At 36.2% G+C, this 17,557-nt stretch overlaps 1 protein-coding gene across 3 annotated transcripts in view; it reads right to left on the bottom strand.

Moving 5' to 3' along the window:
• Positions 1–17,557, bottom strand: part of side-IV (sidestep IV transmembrane protein) — a 446,858-nt gene that overhangs the window by 18,525 nt on the left and 410,776 nt on the right. For all 3 annotated transcript variants that reach the window (XM_087358210.1, XM_087358211.1, XM_087358209.1), the window contains 2 exons: positions 14,534–14,664; positions 11,599–11,758 (listed from right to left, as the gene is read on the bottom strand). In XM_087358210.1, the coding sequence (XP_087214336.1) occupies positions 11,599–11,758; positions 14,534–14,664 (291 nt within the window). The remainder of the gene's footprint in view (positions 1–11,598; positions 11,759–14,533; positions 14,665–17,557) is intronic.

Below are 17,557 nucleotides of genomic sequence, written 5' to 3'. Positions count from 1 at the left end.
ATAAGGAATGGTATTAAACATGTTCGTCTTTCCAGAGCTGTGGACTTTTTAATACATCTTACCTTTGCTTAGCGGTTCAACGAATGACATAAAATTCAGTGTTCGCTTTCCTCATCACTTAGCCGCTTAACAGAATGTCGTTAAGAGAAGAGGAAAGCAGTGGTATTTTTCGAAATCATTCCGAGACAAGAATATAATAATATAAAAAAGAATTTCTGGGCCGGAATGATTACGCATCCAACCGGCAGCGGCTCGTGGAATAACCGGTATGGAGCTGATAACAAGCACAAGCCAATAAAGGCACAAGAATAGTCTGTCATGTGTATGTTTTCAGCTTATTTTCTGTAACCAATAAAAACACTTTTATACTAGAGCTAATAAAATTTCCTTGCAAGCATACCAAATTATCCGACGTTTTTATACGATATTAACGAGAAACCTCATTTTATACGTTACAAAAGACATGAAGATTTCTGTCTTCTGGGTTGATGCGCTGTGTAGTCTGGTCGATGTTAACCAACGTCTCCGTCATCAGGGCGATGAATACCAGACTACATAGCGCAACAACCCAGAAGACAAAAATCTTCATACTCACCGCTGTGAAAACCTCAAATCTTACATACAAAAGACATGTTACGTATACAAGTCAAGCTCTGAGGAGAGTATTTCGTCTCTGAAACTATAGGTACAAGGCCACCGAGGATCCAAAGTCGTAGTTAAACATAAGGAAACGATTCATCTGCGCCGTGTTCATGAAAGTTCGGCAGAATAGGTATGAGAGACCTGCAATGAAGCAACCTGCTGTTTATTTTCTACACATAGTTCGTAATGTCTGAGTTGGCGATGTTGAAGGGACGCCATCCAGTCGCGCCATATTGTCTGCAAACTTTCCAGCTGCAGCTGCGAGCAAATGTCTTGCGAATCCTGGTCCTTTATACCCCACCTTCCAAAACTTTGACTTGCTGTTTGTGAAACACATGACCATCCAACAACACTGACAGACATGTCTCCATTTCACAAACATCTCAACCGCTGTTATATTAATTAGACTGAATACATGAATGACACTACGTAGATTACGTTGTAAGTATTATTTGAAAATACAGAATCTCCATAACGTCAAGAGTAAATGTAGACTTATTCTGTTTTAAAACATTTCTCACAAAGTCCTTTGTGCACAGAAAGGGACCCGAGATTGTCCGATTTGAATACGATAGATTTTGCTGTATGACAAAATTACGTAGAAAGTTTATTACGTAAAAATAACATAATTATAACAACTAAAAATCAGAATCGTACAGACAGCTGCTGACATTTTGGAAAACCTTCAAATAACAATTCGTTATCGTTCACAATTGCTTTGAACTTGACAGTTGCCATTTTAACCATATGTTCTCACTATTTTATTGTAACTATCTTAATAAAATATTTTTTACACTGATTCCAGACTTCATGGACATTCTGTGTAAATAAGAACAAATGCAGCTATGAATGCTGGGAATTACTAATGACTAATATTTTACTTTCACTGTCTACAACTGACAGACAAACTTTTCAACTAGGGAATATTTCTTTACGTTTCGTGGAAGTACAATATTCCGGCTCAAAATTAATTGCTTTATTTAGACATTGCAAAAATAAATTCGTAAGATATCATCACACGTTAAAACGCAAATACAAATTCACACGCATATCACAAATTAATTATTTAATATTCGTAGAATAATACAAAACTAAGAACAACAGATTGTACTCAAGAATATTCATAAAGGAGTCATAAAATGACTAACAAATTTTGGAAATTTTCACGGTAATTACTCAGTAAATTTGGAGCCAGTTTTACTTACTTGGCACTCAATAAAAACAAACGCTGGTCATAGCACTTAAATCCCCAAATATAATATTGCTAAATCGTTTGAACAACTTTTAAAACAGCGATTATTTAACGACCGATTATTCAGTGTTGAAGTAAATATAATGAAGAAACCTGGGTTAGGATTTCAACACAAGTTTTCAAAATAATATTATTATACTACAGACAGAACTTCAAAGACTTGTCCCAGTTTTAATTTACATAAGAACAAGAATCGCGCATGGCAGAAATTAGAAATGCAAAGAGAATTTTAAATGCAAATATCAAAGACAGAGATCGCTTAGAATATTTTCGTCAATTGTAAAATAATATACAGGAACTTAAGGAAATGAGGCGTAAAGGGGTGTGTTGCACCGAAATGACTCACGATACGAACCAGGGGGGGGGGGGGTTACTTTGAAAACGGTAATGAACCTTAGCGTTCCACAAAATCAGCAACATTTCTTAACAGCCGAGTAACTATCAACTTTTAAACTTAGTTAAGAGCGGCAATCAGAGAATCACAAGCTGAAACGTCAGTAAGCTTTCGCTCGGCTCTACTTCTAAACCAAACACTACAAATACTACTCAGCTTTATAAACGTTAGTAGCAAGATCTCTCCTTATCTACTTACTTGTTCACATTTTGCAGTTGGTGGGATTTATCTTGCAGAAGAAAAGGGTATTCAGTATGCATTTCAAGGGGGGGGGGGAAAGAATGAAGAAGAGAGTTTATATCCACTAAATGCGCTGTCTCTGAGCTCTTTAATAAAACATATTTCATGATTCCGTAATGTTAGAAGCATTGCAGCTGGCCTGTGGTAGCTTTCCTTGTAACTTAGTAATTTCCGACTGTTTTGCATTCCTAGTTTGAGGCGCCTGTCTCATTTTTCAACATCGGATAGAAGAAGATGAGGAGTTATAAAAAGTACAAAATAATTCTTACAAATAAAAGTGATTTGGATGATACAGGGAAAGAAAATAATCTCCAAAATAAGAATGAATATAAGTACAAGTCTTAGGCAGAAGAGCAGAAGAGAACAAAATACCGGTAAAAGAAAGGGAGAAGGGACACAATGGAAGAAAACAACAAAATATTGCTATGAAATACTTGAAAACAATGTTGCGTTTAACTATAGCAGAGAGTGAGACTGTGTGTCCGTCCGTCTGCGAGTTACATAAAAAAAGTTTCGCAATGCCCAAAAAATCCCCTCGAGAGGAAAACCATTTTTTGTCTCCAAGAAATGAAACAAGATTAAAATTAAGAAGAAAGAGAGATATGACAAAAATGGCCTTTTGTGTGAAATTGAATTAAGCTAATGAAGGGGAATGAGACAATGGGTTAAGGAGTGATGAATACTTTAAAAGCGAATGAACTCTCTCTCGTACATGTTCTATTTCGGGTAGATGTTAAAAACTATGAAGTCATAACAAACGAAAAAGAAGATCTAATGTAGAAAACCACAGTTAATTAGAATGTTACGTACATGCGATAACAATAACTTAATTCACATTTCTGTATTAAAACTAGGTTGGGTTTCCTACCTATTATACCCCTTACTTCATATTCCACGAATTTAAAGATTTACATTTTCGTTATTATCTGGTAATTTTTAACATAAAGCAAGAAACAAAGGTTTAAATAAAATTTACGTGTGATTATCATGCACGTTATAAACAAACACTGTGAGTCTTAATACTCAAATATGAATACGGACAAAGTTTCGTGGGTACAGACTAAAAGATTTACTATGCGCTAATCGTAGTATTACGCAAGCTGAAAGCAGGGTCATAACACTCAGTACGTACAAAACAATATTAGTAAATAAGCATGACGAAGGATAAGTGTGTCACCTGCATGATTATTAGCAATTACGAAGGTTACGTTAAGCACATAAGCCTGTACGAAAAAGTTTTTGTTAAACCTACTCCTTACCTTTCCACAAATTTACCTTTAAATAGAATAAGGCTAAATTCGTATATAGTACATTCTTAGTGATTATTTACTTCTGTACTAAAGACGTTCTACACAACTAATATAAATTCTCCTTTGCTAACACTAGGGATGAAAATACAGCTCGGTTGATTTTCAATCTAACAGAAATATCGTGAATGCCGTGGTCAGAAACTAATTCAGTTTCAAAATCCCTTTAAGGTAAACAGATTCCTAGTGATTCTTTTAAAATAAAGTTACTGGACACGGCAAACAATAAGACAACAAAGAGAAATTCCTATGCAGCACTTTACTAAACTTGCACGAAAGGAGCAAACATCAAAGCTGAAATATTCCCGGAAATACAGCACATCAAGTCCAAACATACAACGATGAGCTGAGTGATTATAAATGAAACTCTCTCTTGGAAATATGTATGAAAAACTGTACACTAAATTTTTCAATTCATCTCACACAGATGTATGTCAGAATTAAGGTTTTGTTTCTTCTGTATAAGAAAAATGGGAAATAGACTTTTCAACAGCGTAGTAAAAAACCCAAAAAAGAAAAAAGAAAAAAAGAAAGCAAAATCAATTAGCACCGTGAGGTCTAAACTAACACTGCATAGATTACGTTTGTCGTTGGAAACAACAAGTTTCAAATTTGACAATTAATGGAGAAAATTTAAAACTATTAAGGCACGACGAAATCTAATTTTTGTGTTAACTCGTTAAAACAAGGTTAATAATAAAAAATTAAATTTAGTTGACTACAATATTATATTTTGGGCGCTTTTGTTTCGTATCCAGTACACACCATTCAGCATGGTGTGCATTGGTGGTTAGCAGGATTCACGATCGGGACCGCGACATTTAACGCTCCTGCTGTGACCCCCTTTTTGCGAAATGACCATGAAAGTGGCGTAATTGTTGGGATGCCACGGAGAAACCGGGGAAACCCCGGAGGAAAACTCCGTAATGCCTGGACCACGGTCTTGCCCAACACAAGTTGTAAATCTGAGCACCGCCGGGAATCGAACCCGGGACCCCAGTACTACAACCGCTAGACCACCGTGGCGGTTAATTTGGGCGTTAAAATGAAGTTACTAACACTTAAATATACTTAAACTCCTAATTATTGTAACTGTTAAATCTGTACTTTCTCCATCATCGGAAGCAGCAAGAATCTCTGAAGAATCGGTGGTCAATTGATACGAAACCGCAGGCCAAAACATCCCAAAAGACAGTTTCATTCTTATTCGCGGTTAGAACCTAAACTCGTACATCTTACTTATTAATTTTAAATAATCTAAAAATACTGTAGAGAATCATTTATGCATAATAACCACTTCCTACGTAGCTATCTGTTCCTGGATTTAATAAAACAAATGTATCTGTGGCTTTCAGACATGAGTAACGCTGCAGTTTATCAAAGGTCTTATGAGAACCGATCAGAAACTAAACACATTTGTTCTTGGAAGGTATCCCATGTGGAAGTCACAAAGAACGTTGGGAACGTAATACACTTCAAGAGCAAACATGGCTGACGCATGAAGAGTTTCGTTATTGGATGTGGAGTATATAGTTTCCAAACATTGCGGAATCTGAATACGAAGAAGCTGGAGAAATTTACCTGAACAGAATGACTTTGAAAGTAAAGTATTTTTGGATAGTCTATACTGCAACCCCAGAATTAAATTCTTCCTCTTATATCCCATTGTGTGCCTCTTTCTTCTATGCTTTGAATCGCGTAGTTCAGAGTGTTTACCTCTTTCAGAAGACATGGCTTCTTAATCTTGTTTGTGAGGATTCGACTATAAGGCAGTAACTTCTTTATAACAACTACACTGACCACTAGATGTTTCACTTTGTAGTGCGTCCTCAAAACTGATACGGTTACTGATTTGAATTCTACGAACAGAGAATTCAATTGTGAAATTCTCGCAATACGGTAGACATTTCTGGCGTTTTTATTATCTTTGAATGTCATAACAAACCGTGAATTCGGATATCAAGAAGTAAATTTCAAGCAAATTAAAACCTCGGCGAAATCATATTATCTGATTTTTCTCTAAAATACCGATGATGTATTTAGTATGGTATCGAACCGGAGATCGATTGATACGAATTTGAAAAAAGAGCAAGTGGATAATATTTAAGTGCATCAGTAAATAACAAACACAGTGCAGTGCGAAAGGTAAATAAACATCCGACAGTAATCATCAACATAATCTTTCAACAAAATATTGATGATGATGACGCGAATTAAATGGGGAAAAACAAAAGAATGAGATTCAAGTTCAAGCTGTAATAACACAACGAAAGCAAATATTTTTGTATTTGACGTCGGGTTGAAGGTTATAAAACATTTAAAGAATATGTCCATCATATTACTACCACGAAGTCGTTAAAGTGCGTAGTTTGTAATTTTCCTATTCATTCGCTGATCTTATGATTAAAAATGTGTCAGAAAGCAATCCAGATTATTTCTTATTCTTCTCCGCCATTCATATATCTGATAACTTCAAGCATTTCCTTCCCGAATAATATCCCTACGTATTTTAAAAAGGCGTCTATCCATTTATCTTCGCATTTTGTAGGAACGGCATGGCATATGCTGGAAATTGGTGTAGCTGAGTAAAATATCAGTTTCTCACGGTGGCACTATGAAGATCACCTTCCTTAAGGATGTTGCCTCTTCTCATAGAAAACAGCCGACTATTCAAAGGCGCTTACTGCATCCATCGTCAAGTCGTTGATGATGGAGGCAGTAGGACTTAGTTTCTACGAGACTACATCACAGATGACAATGATCTTGTTGCAACAGTTTTAATGCAACATGTTAAGCTAAATAAACAAGTGACAGAAATAGAAAAGGTTACACATTAAAGATCATTGTAACATATACCCTCAAAATTAGAAGTAGCAACGTCGTATCATATTTATAATACCCGGGGATGAAGAGTTTAATTAATTGTATATTATACGCTAGAAGCAAATAATAGGACACAAGAAAATATTATGAGTAATCGGGTCTTAATGTCGTATTAAGCAATGAAAGGAGAAAAATATTTCCTTTATATGTGCGATCCGTCGGAAATTATTGACTGACTTATCTAATAGCCTGGAAACTCTGGAAGGAACTACGCCCTTCCCACCCCGATTCGACAGTCTGTCACGAGCGGCAGAAAAAATGAATCGGCCCACTTAACTGGAAAATTACGATCTAATGAGTGAAACGTAATTGTAAGAATTAAACGAATTTCAAGATATCGACTGGAACTTCCCCAAGCACCTTCCTTAAATTGTCCTCCTAACCAGCGATTCTGTTCATTTACGAAATGCGTAAAATAACTTTTATTTTATGAGTGTTTCATACGATACGTCAAGTTTATATGAATACGGTTCAATGTCTTATTATTCACAACTCATAAAAATCTGTATGTAAATGTCCATTGCTTGTCAATCTTGTTCATTTATTAACTGTGTTTTGTTGAAAGCTACCCACTTCCAATAACACTAGTGATCGAAGTCCGTATGGGAGATTAATTAAAGCAAATCTTTAAGAATATCTGAAGGAATTTAATGGTCTCAAAGACAGTCTAGAAATTACCCCGCCCTTAATGGGACCCGAAAGTTCATTAAGTTCACAAATGCCCGCAATTAGGACCGTGAAAGAGAACTCGGTATCTAGTAAACATCCTTACAATCTATTTAGAATTCTTTTGATATCCTGTAATAAATTTCTAGGTCTCCTAGTGTTAACTTCTTTCATGTTTTCCAGCTGAAACTTCGCATGCATCCTCCATCTCTCATGTGCGCTACATAACCTCATTCTCCTTGATTTGATAATCGTAATAATAGAAATTGACACGTTACGAAGTTCAGCGTTATACAATTTTCTCCATATTCCTGTTACTCGTTCCCTGTTAAAATCAAAATATTCTTCTCAGGGCCCCTTTTCCAAACACAGTCAATCAATCTCCTCCTCGTAACAACTATTTTCATGAATACGAGCTATCAATTGTTTAAAAAAGTCTTCGTTTTGCTCTGACTATACGTATGTGACTGGTTTAAGCCACTATCCATTAAATAGATGGTTTTTGCTAAATTGTGCCATGCATATGAACACGTCCATTGACTAAGGCCGCATAATGTCGCTTTAATTAAATAGCTTTGTTAACATATTTTTTTTAGTACAAGCTCTATCAGAGCTACGCACATGTTTACATGCTTTTTGTGACAGAAGTAGCTTATGTCAACAAAACACTTCCCGGCGATCCAGCCGACTTCGCGAACACGGGTTTTGAACAATTATTGAATAAATTTTTTAACGAGTCAACACGTGGTCTAAGCTTTGACGACGAATTTATGATGAAAACGATTATGATGGTGACGTAAAGGGTTTTAAACTTTCCAACTCTACTTTTTAACACTTCAGTAGTATGAGAGAGTAAGAATAAGAACACTGAGAAGGAAGAAAATGTATCGGAAACTGACACCATAAGTGTCATTTTCTTTAAAGCGGTTACAGATCGCCACTAAGAGGTTAATTCATGTTTCCCATTGAATTTGAATAAACTTAATTTTTCAAGTAGAATATTTTAAGCGGTAATTAGGTATGCGCTGTGAATATTTACTAAAATATTGTAAAGTTTGAACTGCAGTGGGATAAATAATTTCACATCCGATTTTATCGATTGTTACGTCATTAATTTTTATATTAGTTTATTTGAAATATAAAATTATAATTTTGAAGTTAATTACAGTATAAGGATAGCACTGCACTGTCAGAAATTTATCTCGAATGACGTTAACATTCTAAAAGCTAATAAAATTTCAAATAAGTCATATGAAGATGTTAATAAAAAATATAGTTTGTAGTGTACAATCTTCTGTGCTATAAGTCGTTTTGAAAAAAAATGATAAAATTCGATTTCAGCCCGAAATTAAGTAAACGTTACGTAAGATTGGCATAAGTTAACAACAAAGTCGTGTGTGACGTCTTTCGACGCAGACCTTCCCCACGTAATACTAAATTGAAAATACATGTCACGAGTATGTTACAACACGTAACTTCGAAGCGAAAGGACCGACAGACATACACGTTAAATTCATGCGAAAAATATGCCAAATTCAATTCTTTATCATTAATAAGTATTAATTACGTAAATGATAGTTTTATAACTACTAGCAGGAGAATGTATCCAAAGCTCGGAATAGTTAAGGCTGTTAAACGCTGACCCACACTCATCTGTTACGCCCAATGCACTTTGCGATAGCCGTACCCAAATAACACATTATCTACCCCCGGTCCAAAGTTACTGGCACTTGGCTGCTTTCGGAATGATGCGATCTTTCATTGCTGCATTCGCCATAGAGATCGTAAGATACCAACTAGAAACCAAAGTCACAATGTAAGTGACGTGACGTAAGTTCTGAATGTAAAACCGTGACTAAACATTTGCTGAATCAGAATTCGCCTTTAATTCTACGGCACGTATGAATAATGCATCACACTTGTGCTTGTGCCGCAATCCGCCTCCTGTTGTACCCTTACCCCGCCCTAAAATATAAAGCCCTCAAGTAATGTAGAATACGTATCAGCTGTTCGATATGCGTCGTAGATGTCTCTCCAGGGAGAGGTAATTAAATTCACGTGAAGGGTGTGACTGCACAATTATCTGCACAGGGTGAAGGAAAAACTTGAGGCTAATTTACTATTTCTATACAGAATCATTACATGTTACTGTAATGAAATAGCTTTGTACCGAATTCGGAAGAAAATATCCGACAAAAGAGTAATTTTAAAGCGGACGGAAGGGAGCCATACTTCATTCTCAATATGGTTCACTGCGATTGCAAATATTATGGTTATGAAATGTACGTATGGCGTAACTGATTCGGAGGGTTCGCTCTGTTATTTCTTCTACATTTCAAATTGGACGACTAAACATCTTTTAAATAAAATTCGGGTAATGTCTGTCAAATGGTTATCAAGTTATAATAATACGACAGTGTATAAAACTCATTTATTATTAATTATTAGAGCAGAGCGCTCCTTTCGGAGCTCCTCGGGGGTTTGGTCAAGTTTTTAAAACTACAAGAACCCCCCTTCGGGGGGGTTGGTTGCGTTTTAAAATCTTGTGTATGAAATTACACCAACCTCCCCTTTGGGGGAGTTGGTTGCGTTTTAAAATCTTGTGTAAGAGACTAAACCAATCACCCCATTCGGGGGGGTTGGTCTTAGTGTCTTACTCAAGTCATTTTTCAAGTCATTTGTTTGAAGACGTCATTTCTTGACGACAAATTAATTTGACGACGACAAATCACGAATTTTTATAGTAGAAGATTTCGAAGCGTTTACTAAGACGTGCGGAAAAAGTATACAGGACATAAAAAGTTTTTCACTTTTCTCTACAACTAGCGTTCGAAATATTTTCCAATAAATTTTGTGTTGGAAAGCTCTACTAAAATTTTTCAACGATCCCAATTTTGGTTAAACACAACAATAACGTCCACGTTACATTAATATCTGCACGTGCTTTACGCTCGTCGCATCAATATTTTATCGTTCAACAATGGAACCGCAAGATTCTACTTCGTATGACAAACCATTGTGGCACGAGGTAAAGCATTTACTAGACATAAACTATCTCCTCTAACCTCCGAGTGTGGTTAAAGCAGAACATACTGAATAATGGGTGGTCTGAACACTGCGTCACTACGAACCAAAAAACGAAACGTACGAACGTAAAACTAAAGTGGCTAATCGCTAGCCACGAATGCAATGTTCCTACGTACTACTAAATATAAATCTTACCAACTACATTTGGCCAGTCGATAATATCGCCTAAGAAACCCCGTTTTGATGATAATATCGGTATGTAGAAAGACAAGCCGAAAGCTATCTGAAATAGTCTGTCTTGAAGATTACAATTTTATGATCTCGTCATCTCACTCTGGCATACGATAAAATTTGTTCTGATTAAAATAGTAATAAAGATAGATTGGGTAAGTAAATGTTATTAATTACAATGTAGAACGGTATTTACCTCCATTATCCACTCATTCATTCGTACTCAAGCTCTGTTCCTTATTCCACTCTACTTAAAATTCTGTGATCATTTATAACCCAAGAATTAAGCATATATAACAGTCAAAAAGCTAACAAATTACATGAAATTGATGGCAAAAGTATGAAACTATATTCGTAATACAATGTTCGCGTCAGTTTATTACACTTCTGGCTTCATAGGCGTGGTTTTGGTTTGGCTGGTTACGGCTTGGTTACGCAGCTATTCGCCGGTCAAATAACATTCTTTGCAGCGGTGTTCGCTCCATTACTACATGTGCGCACAAATACAACTGAGAGATATTATTTTCGACTGTAGTACTAAGCAGAGCATGCGCAGACCGTGTTATACAATCTCACCTCCCTCTCGTCAGCCAAATTAAATTACACGGACATGACACATTCTAATCTTAAAGTTCGTGACGATGGAGAGTCATTTTAATAAAAAATTCCTTGGATATTTTCCATCGTCTAATAAATAAAATAGAAAAACGACGTTTCGGGGATAGGGCTCTGACTCCGTCTTCAGGTACCTACTCAGTTGGGCCCAATAGATAGCGGGCAATGAATCTGAAATAACGCAGACGAAATAGATGACGTCGGTCGAGTTTCCAATTAAGAGGAACGAAATATCAGATGATTTAGCTTTAAACACTGACCACGCAGGATCAATGCAGGCGTTAGAGGGCGGAGTCAGAGACTTGCGGGGCACAGTATGTGGGAGAGCAGCATGTACTCACACATGACTCGCAGAATGACGGGGTTGCTAGTGCCCTTGCCTTCCGTGTTGGCGGCGAGACAAGTGTAGTCGCCAGCCGTGAGACGCGTGACGCCCTGGAGCACCAGACTGTGGTCGCTTAGGATGACTCCCGCAGTCACGTTGTGGTGAATTTCATGGCCCTGCAATCAAACAACGCCGCATCTGACTTGAAGTGCATTTGACAGACGCGGTGTTATGTACTAGCAGCCTTCTCCAGCCGACATATTGTCTGTCGGATGCAAAAGTGACGTATCTCTACTTTGGAAGGTAGACATTTCGAATTTTCGGGTAGGGTTCAGCGTTGTAGCCTCGTATTATGAAGGTTCCTAGTTTCATTTTAACAGGTTTCACTAAGTCGCATATATTAAATATACCTGGGACAACTGACAACGCCCAACATAATATAGATTTGACACTATTTATTGTATCAGTAGCTAAATTAGACGTCATCCATATACTCAATTGTTTTGTTAAACAAACCGTATTTAAAGAAGGATAATTTACAATTTACTGACAGAGTAACAGCAAAACTCAGCGAGACACACAAATGCGAGATTTTAATTAGTTCCAAAAAACCCGAATCTGTCAATTACAATAGAGCAGGAAGATTGTTTAATTTGTCTGTAAAGCTGATATAAGGCATATCTGTCCATTGTATGAGTCAACATCGTTATATAAGTAAGTCCTAAGTATAACATTTCAATTTATTGCAATAATATTATCGCATCAACTTTCAAACTGCTACAGGCGACAGCAGGAACATTAATAACTGTCCTAATATAATATAAAGCGGTTGCCAAATCTGCCTTTCAGTGGTTGTGGCGTTTAATGGCTTCACTTGGATGACCATCCTGTGACGTATTTTACCTTTCAGTTTATGCTTGATAGCCCATCATCAACTACGTCTTTTAAGGATCGTTGCAGGAGACGTTTCGACTTGCAACCACTATCTGTTTTAATTACCGAACACCAAATATTTGTTCTACGAGACGGACTATTGATGATTTCGGTGAGCAAATTTGAAGATGAATGGACCCAGTCTCACAACAACGTGTTTATTTTAAACAATTTTTGAAAAAAAACACTTAACGACTAACAATTACATGAATAAAGAACTAATGCTAGAATAATGTTTACAAAAATATTTTAATATTTTATAAAGCTTACGATAAACAGGCCTGATAACGCTCCAAATTACATTCATATGAAATTTACGTCTCAGTAACATTTAAGTGATTCTCAGTTGGATTAAGCATTGATGTAACAGTTCTTATGCCAGTGAGAGAAATTAATATGTTCGACCATATTGAGAGTTTTTCCATCTACGTACACAAGCTACTGTTTATACATATATTTCTTCGTAGTACAAGTAATTTCAGTCAGAAATCTAAAGTAAATCTATAATATGCTAATATTTTAGGTAAAGCTAGTGAATTAAGTATCAAAAAGGTAGTAGTTACTTATGGGTTTATGAGTAAACGGAAACAACGAGGCATTTACACCCACGGAAAAAGTTTGCGGTATATCGGATTCCGTCCACAGAAAGAACTGTCAATCCGACCCTTACAAGATACTTCGCTAATACCACAAAATAAATGATGACTGATAGGAGGCAGATGCTAAACCACTATTACTGTCAGCATCAGCGTTACGGTCCAAACGCGACTTTAGGTCACTCTTACTTTAAACTACTGACACTAGAAAGAAGGTGGGTCCAACGTATGCTACGTGCACAAGAACTGACATCACATATTATGTGACTCTAGGCTTGATACTGAACGTGCTCATCTTCGCTTGCCTCAGATATCGTATTTCGATCGGTCGAAAATGTGTTACCGACATTGTACTGAACTCAGGAATCTGAAGTAAACGAGCGAAACTAATATTACGTATCCAACGATGGAAAGACTTATGCTTCATACGGTAGTGTACTACTTTCGCATCGTAATTCATTACCATCTGTGTGACTAATATTGTTTAAAACTTCGTTCATAAAAAAAATGTGGTTCTTCAATCGAATCTGTTTATTTACGTAACTTTATCAGACTACTGTCTGAAACAATGATTTCACTGTCACTGTTATTTCAGAACTTTTAAACTGCCACTGAGTTACTAGCTTTATACGATTTGCTGTTAGACAAACTTACATACCTTCTACCTAATTCTTAAATACAGCTCAATTACTGGCAATCAAATATGTGTTATCTGTTTACATAGATGATCTCCCTAGACTTTATGTACGTTGTTACAATTTCCTGCCCAAGATAAAATGACAGATTTTTTTCATTTCGAACTTCTGGTTATATATAATACTTCCCATATCTACAGAATATAACTTCTATTAAACCTTTGCCACTGAACCGTGGTTATCCACTTTAGAATTCTATCGCAGTGACCGACTACAGACTGGACGACTGGCGTTAGATCACCTACGGGGGCAGAGCATTTTTCCTCTAGACTCTTAATTTAATCGTGTGTCCTTGGAAATTATCTGCCCAAATCCGTAAAACGAGTTCGACCTCGCTACCTGTAGTGTGTGTTGGCGGAGGAGTTGATATGTCGAGTTTAAACTATCCCTTATCGAATTTATTGCCATAATCCTTAAACGACATTTTAATACATTTACTAAAGTAGGGATTCTGATTTACAAAAATCATTCAAAATCTGGGCAGCTTCATTTCATTTGCACTGACAACAAATAAGACATAATTCACTTTCGCTTAAGAAAATGAACACAATAAATTAATCTTTAATTCTGAAAATATTTTCATATAGCAATTTACAAGTGCTGGACTTTTTTGTGTTTCTGTTACGGTAACTAGTGTAGCACTGATTTTGTGGAGGAAAGTTTGAGAAATGGCTCGCACAGTTATTTTACCACAACAGTAAGCATAAAGTCATTTGTTCTAACTTACATTGTGGAACCAGGCTAATCTGTAAGCCTTGGGATTGGCTCGGATGTTGCACTCAAAATAAACGTCATCGCCCTCTTTGATGTCATCTGGGTTGAGGCTGGAACCCATCTTAAGGGACACCACTGGGACATCTGAAAACAAACACAAATAACTGTTATAAATTTGTTACAATCGTTTCTTCCTAGGGGGCAGGTGAAGCATTGGTGTTAACCGCGTTAACATGGTTAATACTTTGAAAAAAGAAAATTAAAAGTATTCTGGTTTTGTTTTGTGATTCGAAGAAACAGCATCGCAAATTTGCAATAATCGTAAGCCTGAGTTTTATCTGATTGGTTCTACCGTGTTCTATTGTATGGAGTAACATTAAGTGACGAAAGCAAGTCAGAAGTATCTTTATTTTTCACTTTTCAAAGTGTTTGCCGAGCTACCAAGTTTAAAATGAAGTCCCGGTCACTGATGCTACCCCATTACCGTTGTTCGGTTAACGAATTGATTACTTAATCCAAATTTTATCCTCATACGTCATTTGGTGAATTCTGAAAGGAGATATGTATGACAATTCACTAGTATTTTCAAGGAGCGTCGGTTATAAATCTAGATTCTATACGCTATTTTATTATTATTCTCCTGATAATGGGAGCAACAAGTACCTCTCAAACGTCGGTAAACGTCTACCAAACCATATGGAGCAAAATCCTAGAAGACAGAAAAGTTCATAATCGCCAGAATGAGAACCTGAAATGTTTCCATATTAGCGCTCAAGGTTTAGCTCCCATATCTTTGTGCAGTGAATTGTGTATGCTATTACATCATAAGTCTGTAAATTACTGTCTCAGACAAGCTTTTCGGATACAAATTCCATAAATTCTTTGCAATAAACAGGTTACTGAAATATTGGGCACAAATAGGCATTGTAAGATTAATATTCAACAGTCTTTTAAACGCATAGATATTTTATTATAATCCCCTGACTTCATATTCATTTGTCTAAATCGTGTATTTAAACGAATATATTGCATGATAGTTTATAATATGTATGCAAAATATACGACGACCCGATTTTTATCTTGCCCCAAAAGCTGTTTCCCTGTACATATATCTATTATGACTGGTCAGAGATGACGTAGTGCTGATGGTAATACAGACAGCTTCCTGTGGAGATGAATCCAGGTCAGGTTTACAAGGCTGTGGGGTCGCAGCACGACAGTCTGGCTTCACCTCACAGAGGTGTAAATAGTTAATAGACTGTCGGACAGAACAGAGTGGGCGACGCGTGACGTACAAAGCACCGACTGATTAATAAATATTGAAACCATCCTTTCATCTTTCTCAGTAAAGGTACTCATAAGCCAACAGTTGTGCGATTAATTACACATTCATTTATAAGCTGGCTTAAAAAAATGCGGTCGCCCGATCGTCTGAAGCAAACTGATTTTGTGAGCTCGTAGACAGAAATTCACGAAAATAATTTATATTAACGAATGTTGTTTCAGTCGTTCAAAGTTTCGTCAAATTAATATTAATATCAATATTCAGACAGTTACTTTACACCTATTTTCTCTTTCATCGAACACAGAGCTCGTCACTGGACCTGAACTTCAGTAGGTCCAATGCAGTCGATAGCCTGTCCACGTACATATCTAATATCCACATTAATATTATTGTCTTGTCCTATGTTTAGTCTTCCAGGAAACCTATTTTAAAGACAATTCCCACAAATATTTCATTCACCTTCATCCTATTTAAGCTAACATTCTACCGACTGTAATTCCCTCAACTACGTCCCTGTTTTGAAATAACCTCAATTTGTCTTATTCTCCTCATCTGGTTATAATGTTTCAATTCAAAATTTGATTAAAAGTTGTGTAATTTATATTTTTATATCCCAGTAAGAAATAATGTTTACAGCATTAAAAATCATACAATTAATTTATATGCATATTAATAAATTATGAATTTTAAACAAAATATAACAAATGAACTCGTTACAGCCATAAGCGGCATATTATAACGATATTACGCCATTCTGAATATTTTTAGGGGTGTTGAACAGACCCTAAATCCGCTACTGGGAAATGTTTCTTGTGGTTACAAATTATTTTGACATTCAATAAAATTTAAATTGTCAAAAATTTTTACGAACTTTACAGCCGTGCATTTGGCACGAATGTTTTGAGAATGTTTTCTCATTATGGTGCATTATGGTGTTACAAAACATTGACCTATTCTTTCTTTCGTTTTTGTTTTCATGAACAGATAATGTACGTAAATTTCAATAAAGTGAATTTGTGTACAACAGCTTGTAGAATGGTTGATATAACTATTCGCTCTCATCACACAAGAGACAGTTGGTTTACTACTTGATATCACTGGAGCGTATGAAATCGCTACCGCGTATGGTTTAGCCAGTAATCCAGTTAAAATTTATGCGAAATCGTGCTTAATCAAATCACTCACACGCTCATTCAAATCACCCACTTATTCGCCCAGACGCACCACTCATCCACTTTCAAATTCCCTCGCTCACTTTTTCATTATTTTCCACTGATCACCTATTGTACGTTAAACACGTTTACGTGATAGGATTTAAAACTTTGGCATTAAACCAAGATTTAGAACCTCTGTTTTAAATAAATACGCAAATGACTCAACAAATGGAATCTGCAATTAGAATTACTGTAATGCAATGTACTATATGTAATTGTTTCGGTTTTGAAGTAACCTTCTCGTCAGAACATGTCAGCGTTAAACAAAGACCAGAGTTTACTTTTACATGTCCGGGGTTATCCTTTCCTTTATTTAAGTGTAGTAATGCAGCTATTTAATCAAAGTTGAGTGCGCTTATTATAAGGTAGCTTAACGACTCTGTATGAGACGTTGGCGGAGTCTATAGCTGAATGATATTATGCATGCTTTTTGTACCCATAGTATTTGGATGATTACGTTAAACGGGGCAGTTATTTGACTGTCACTATAAAGGCAAACCACAGAACAGACAGATGGATAAGTTCGAATAACTCGGAG

The sequence above is a fragment of the Zootermopsis nevadensis genome, unplaced genomic scaffold (assembly GCF_977971745.1).
Source record: "Zootermopsis nevadensis isolate Lab colony 2312 unplaced genomic scaffold, Znev_1.0 Znev_ptg000029l, whole genome shotgun sequence".
In the NCBI taxonomy this organism is placed as follows: Eukaryota; Metazoa; Arthropoda; class Insecta; order Blattodea; family Termopsidae; genus Zootermopsis; species Zootermopsis nevadensis.
This window is presented reverse-complemented; position numbering and strand designations above follow the sequence as displayed.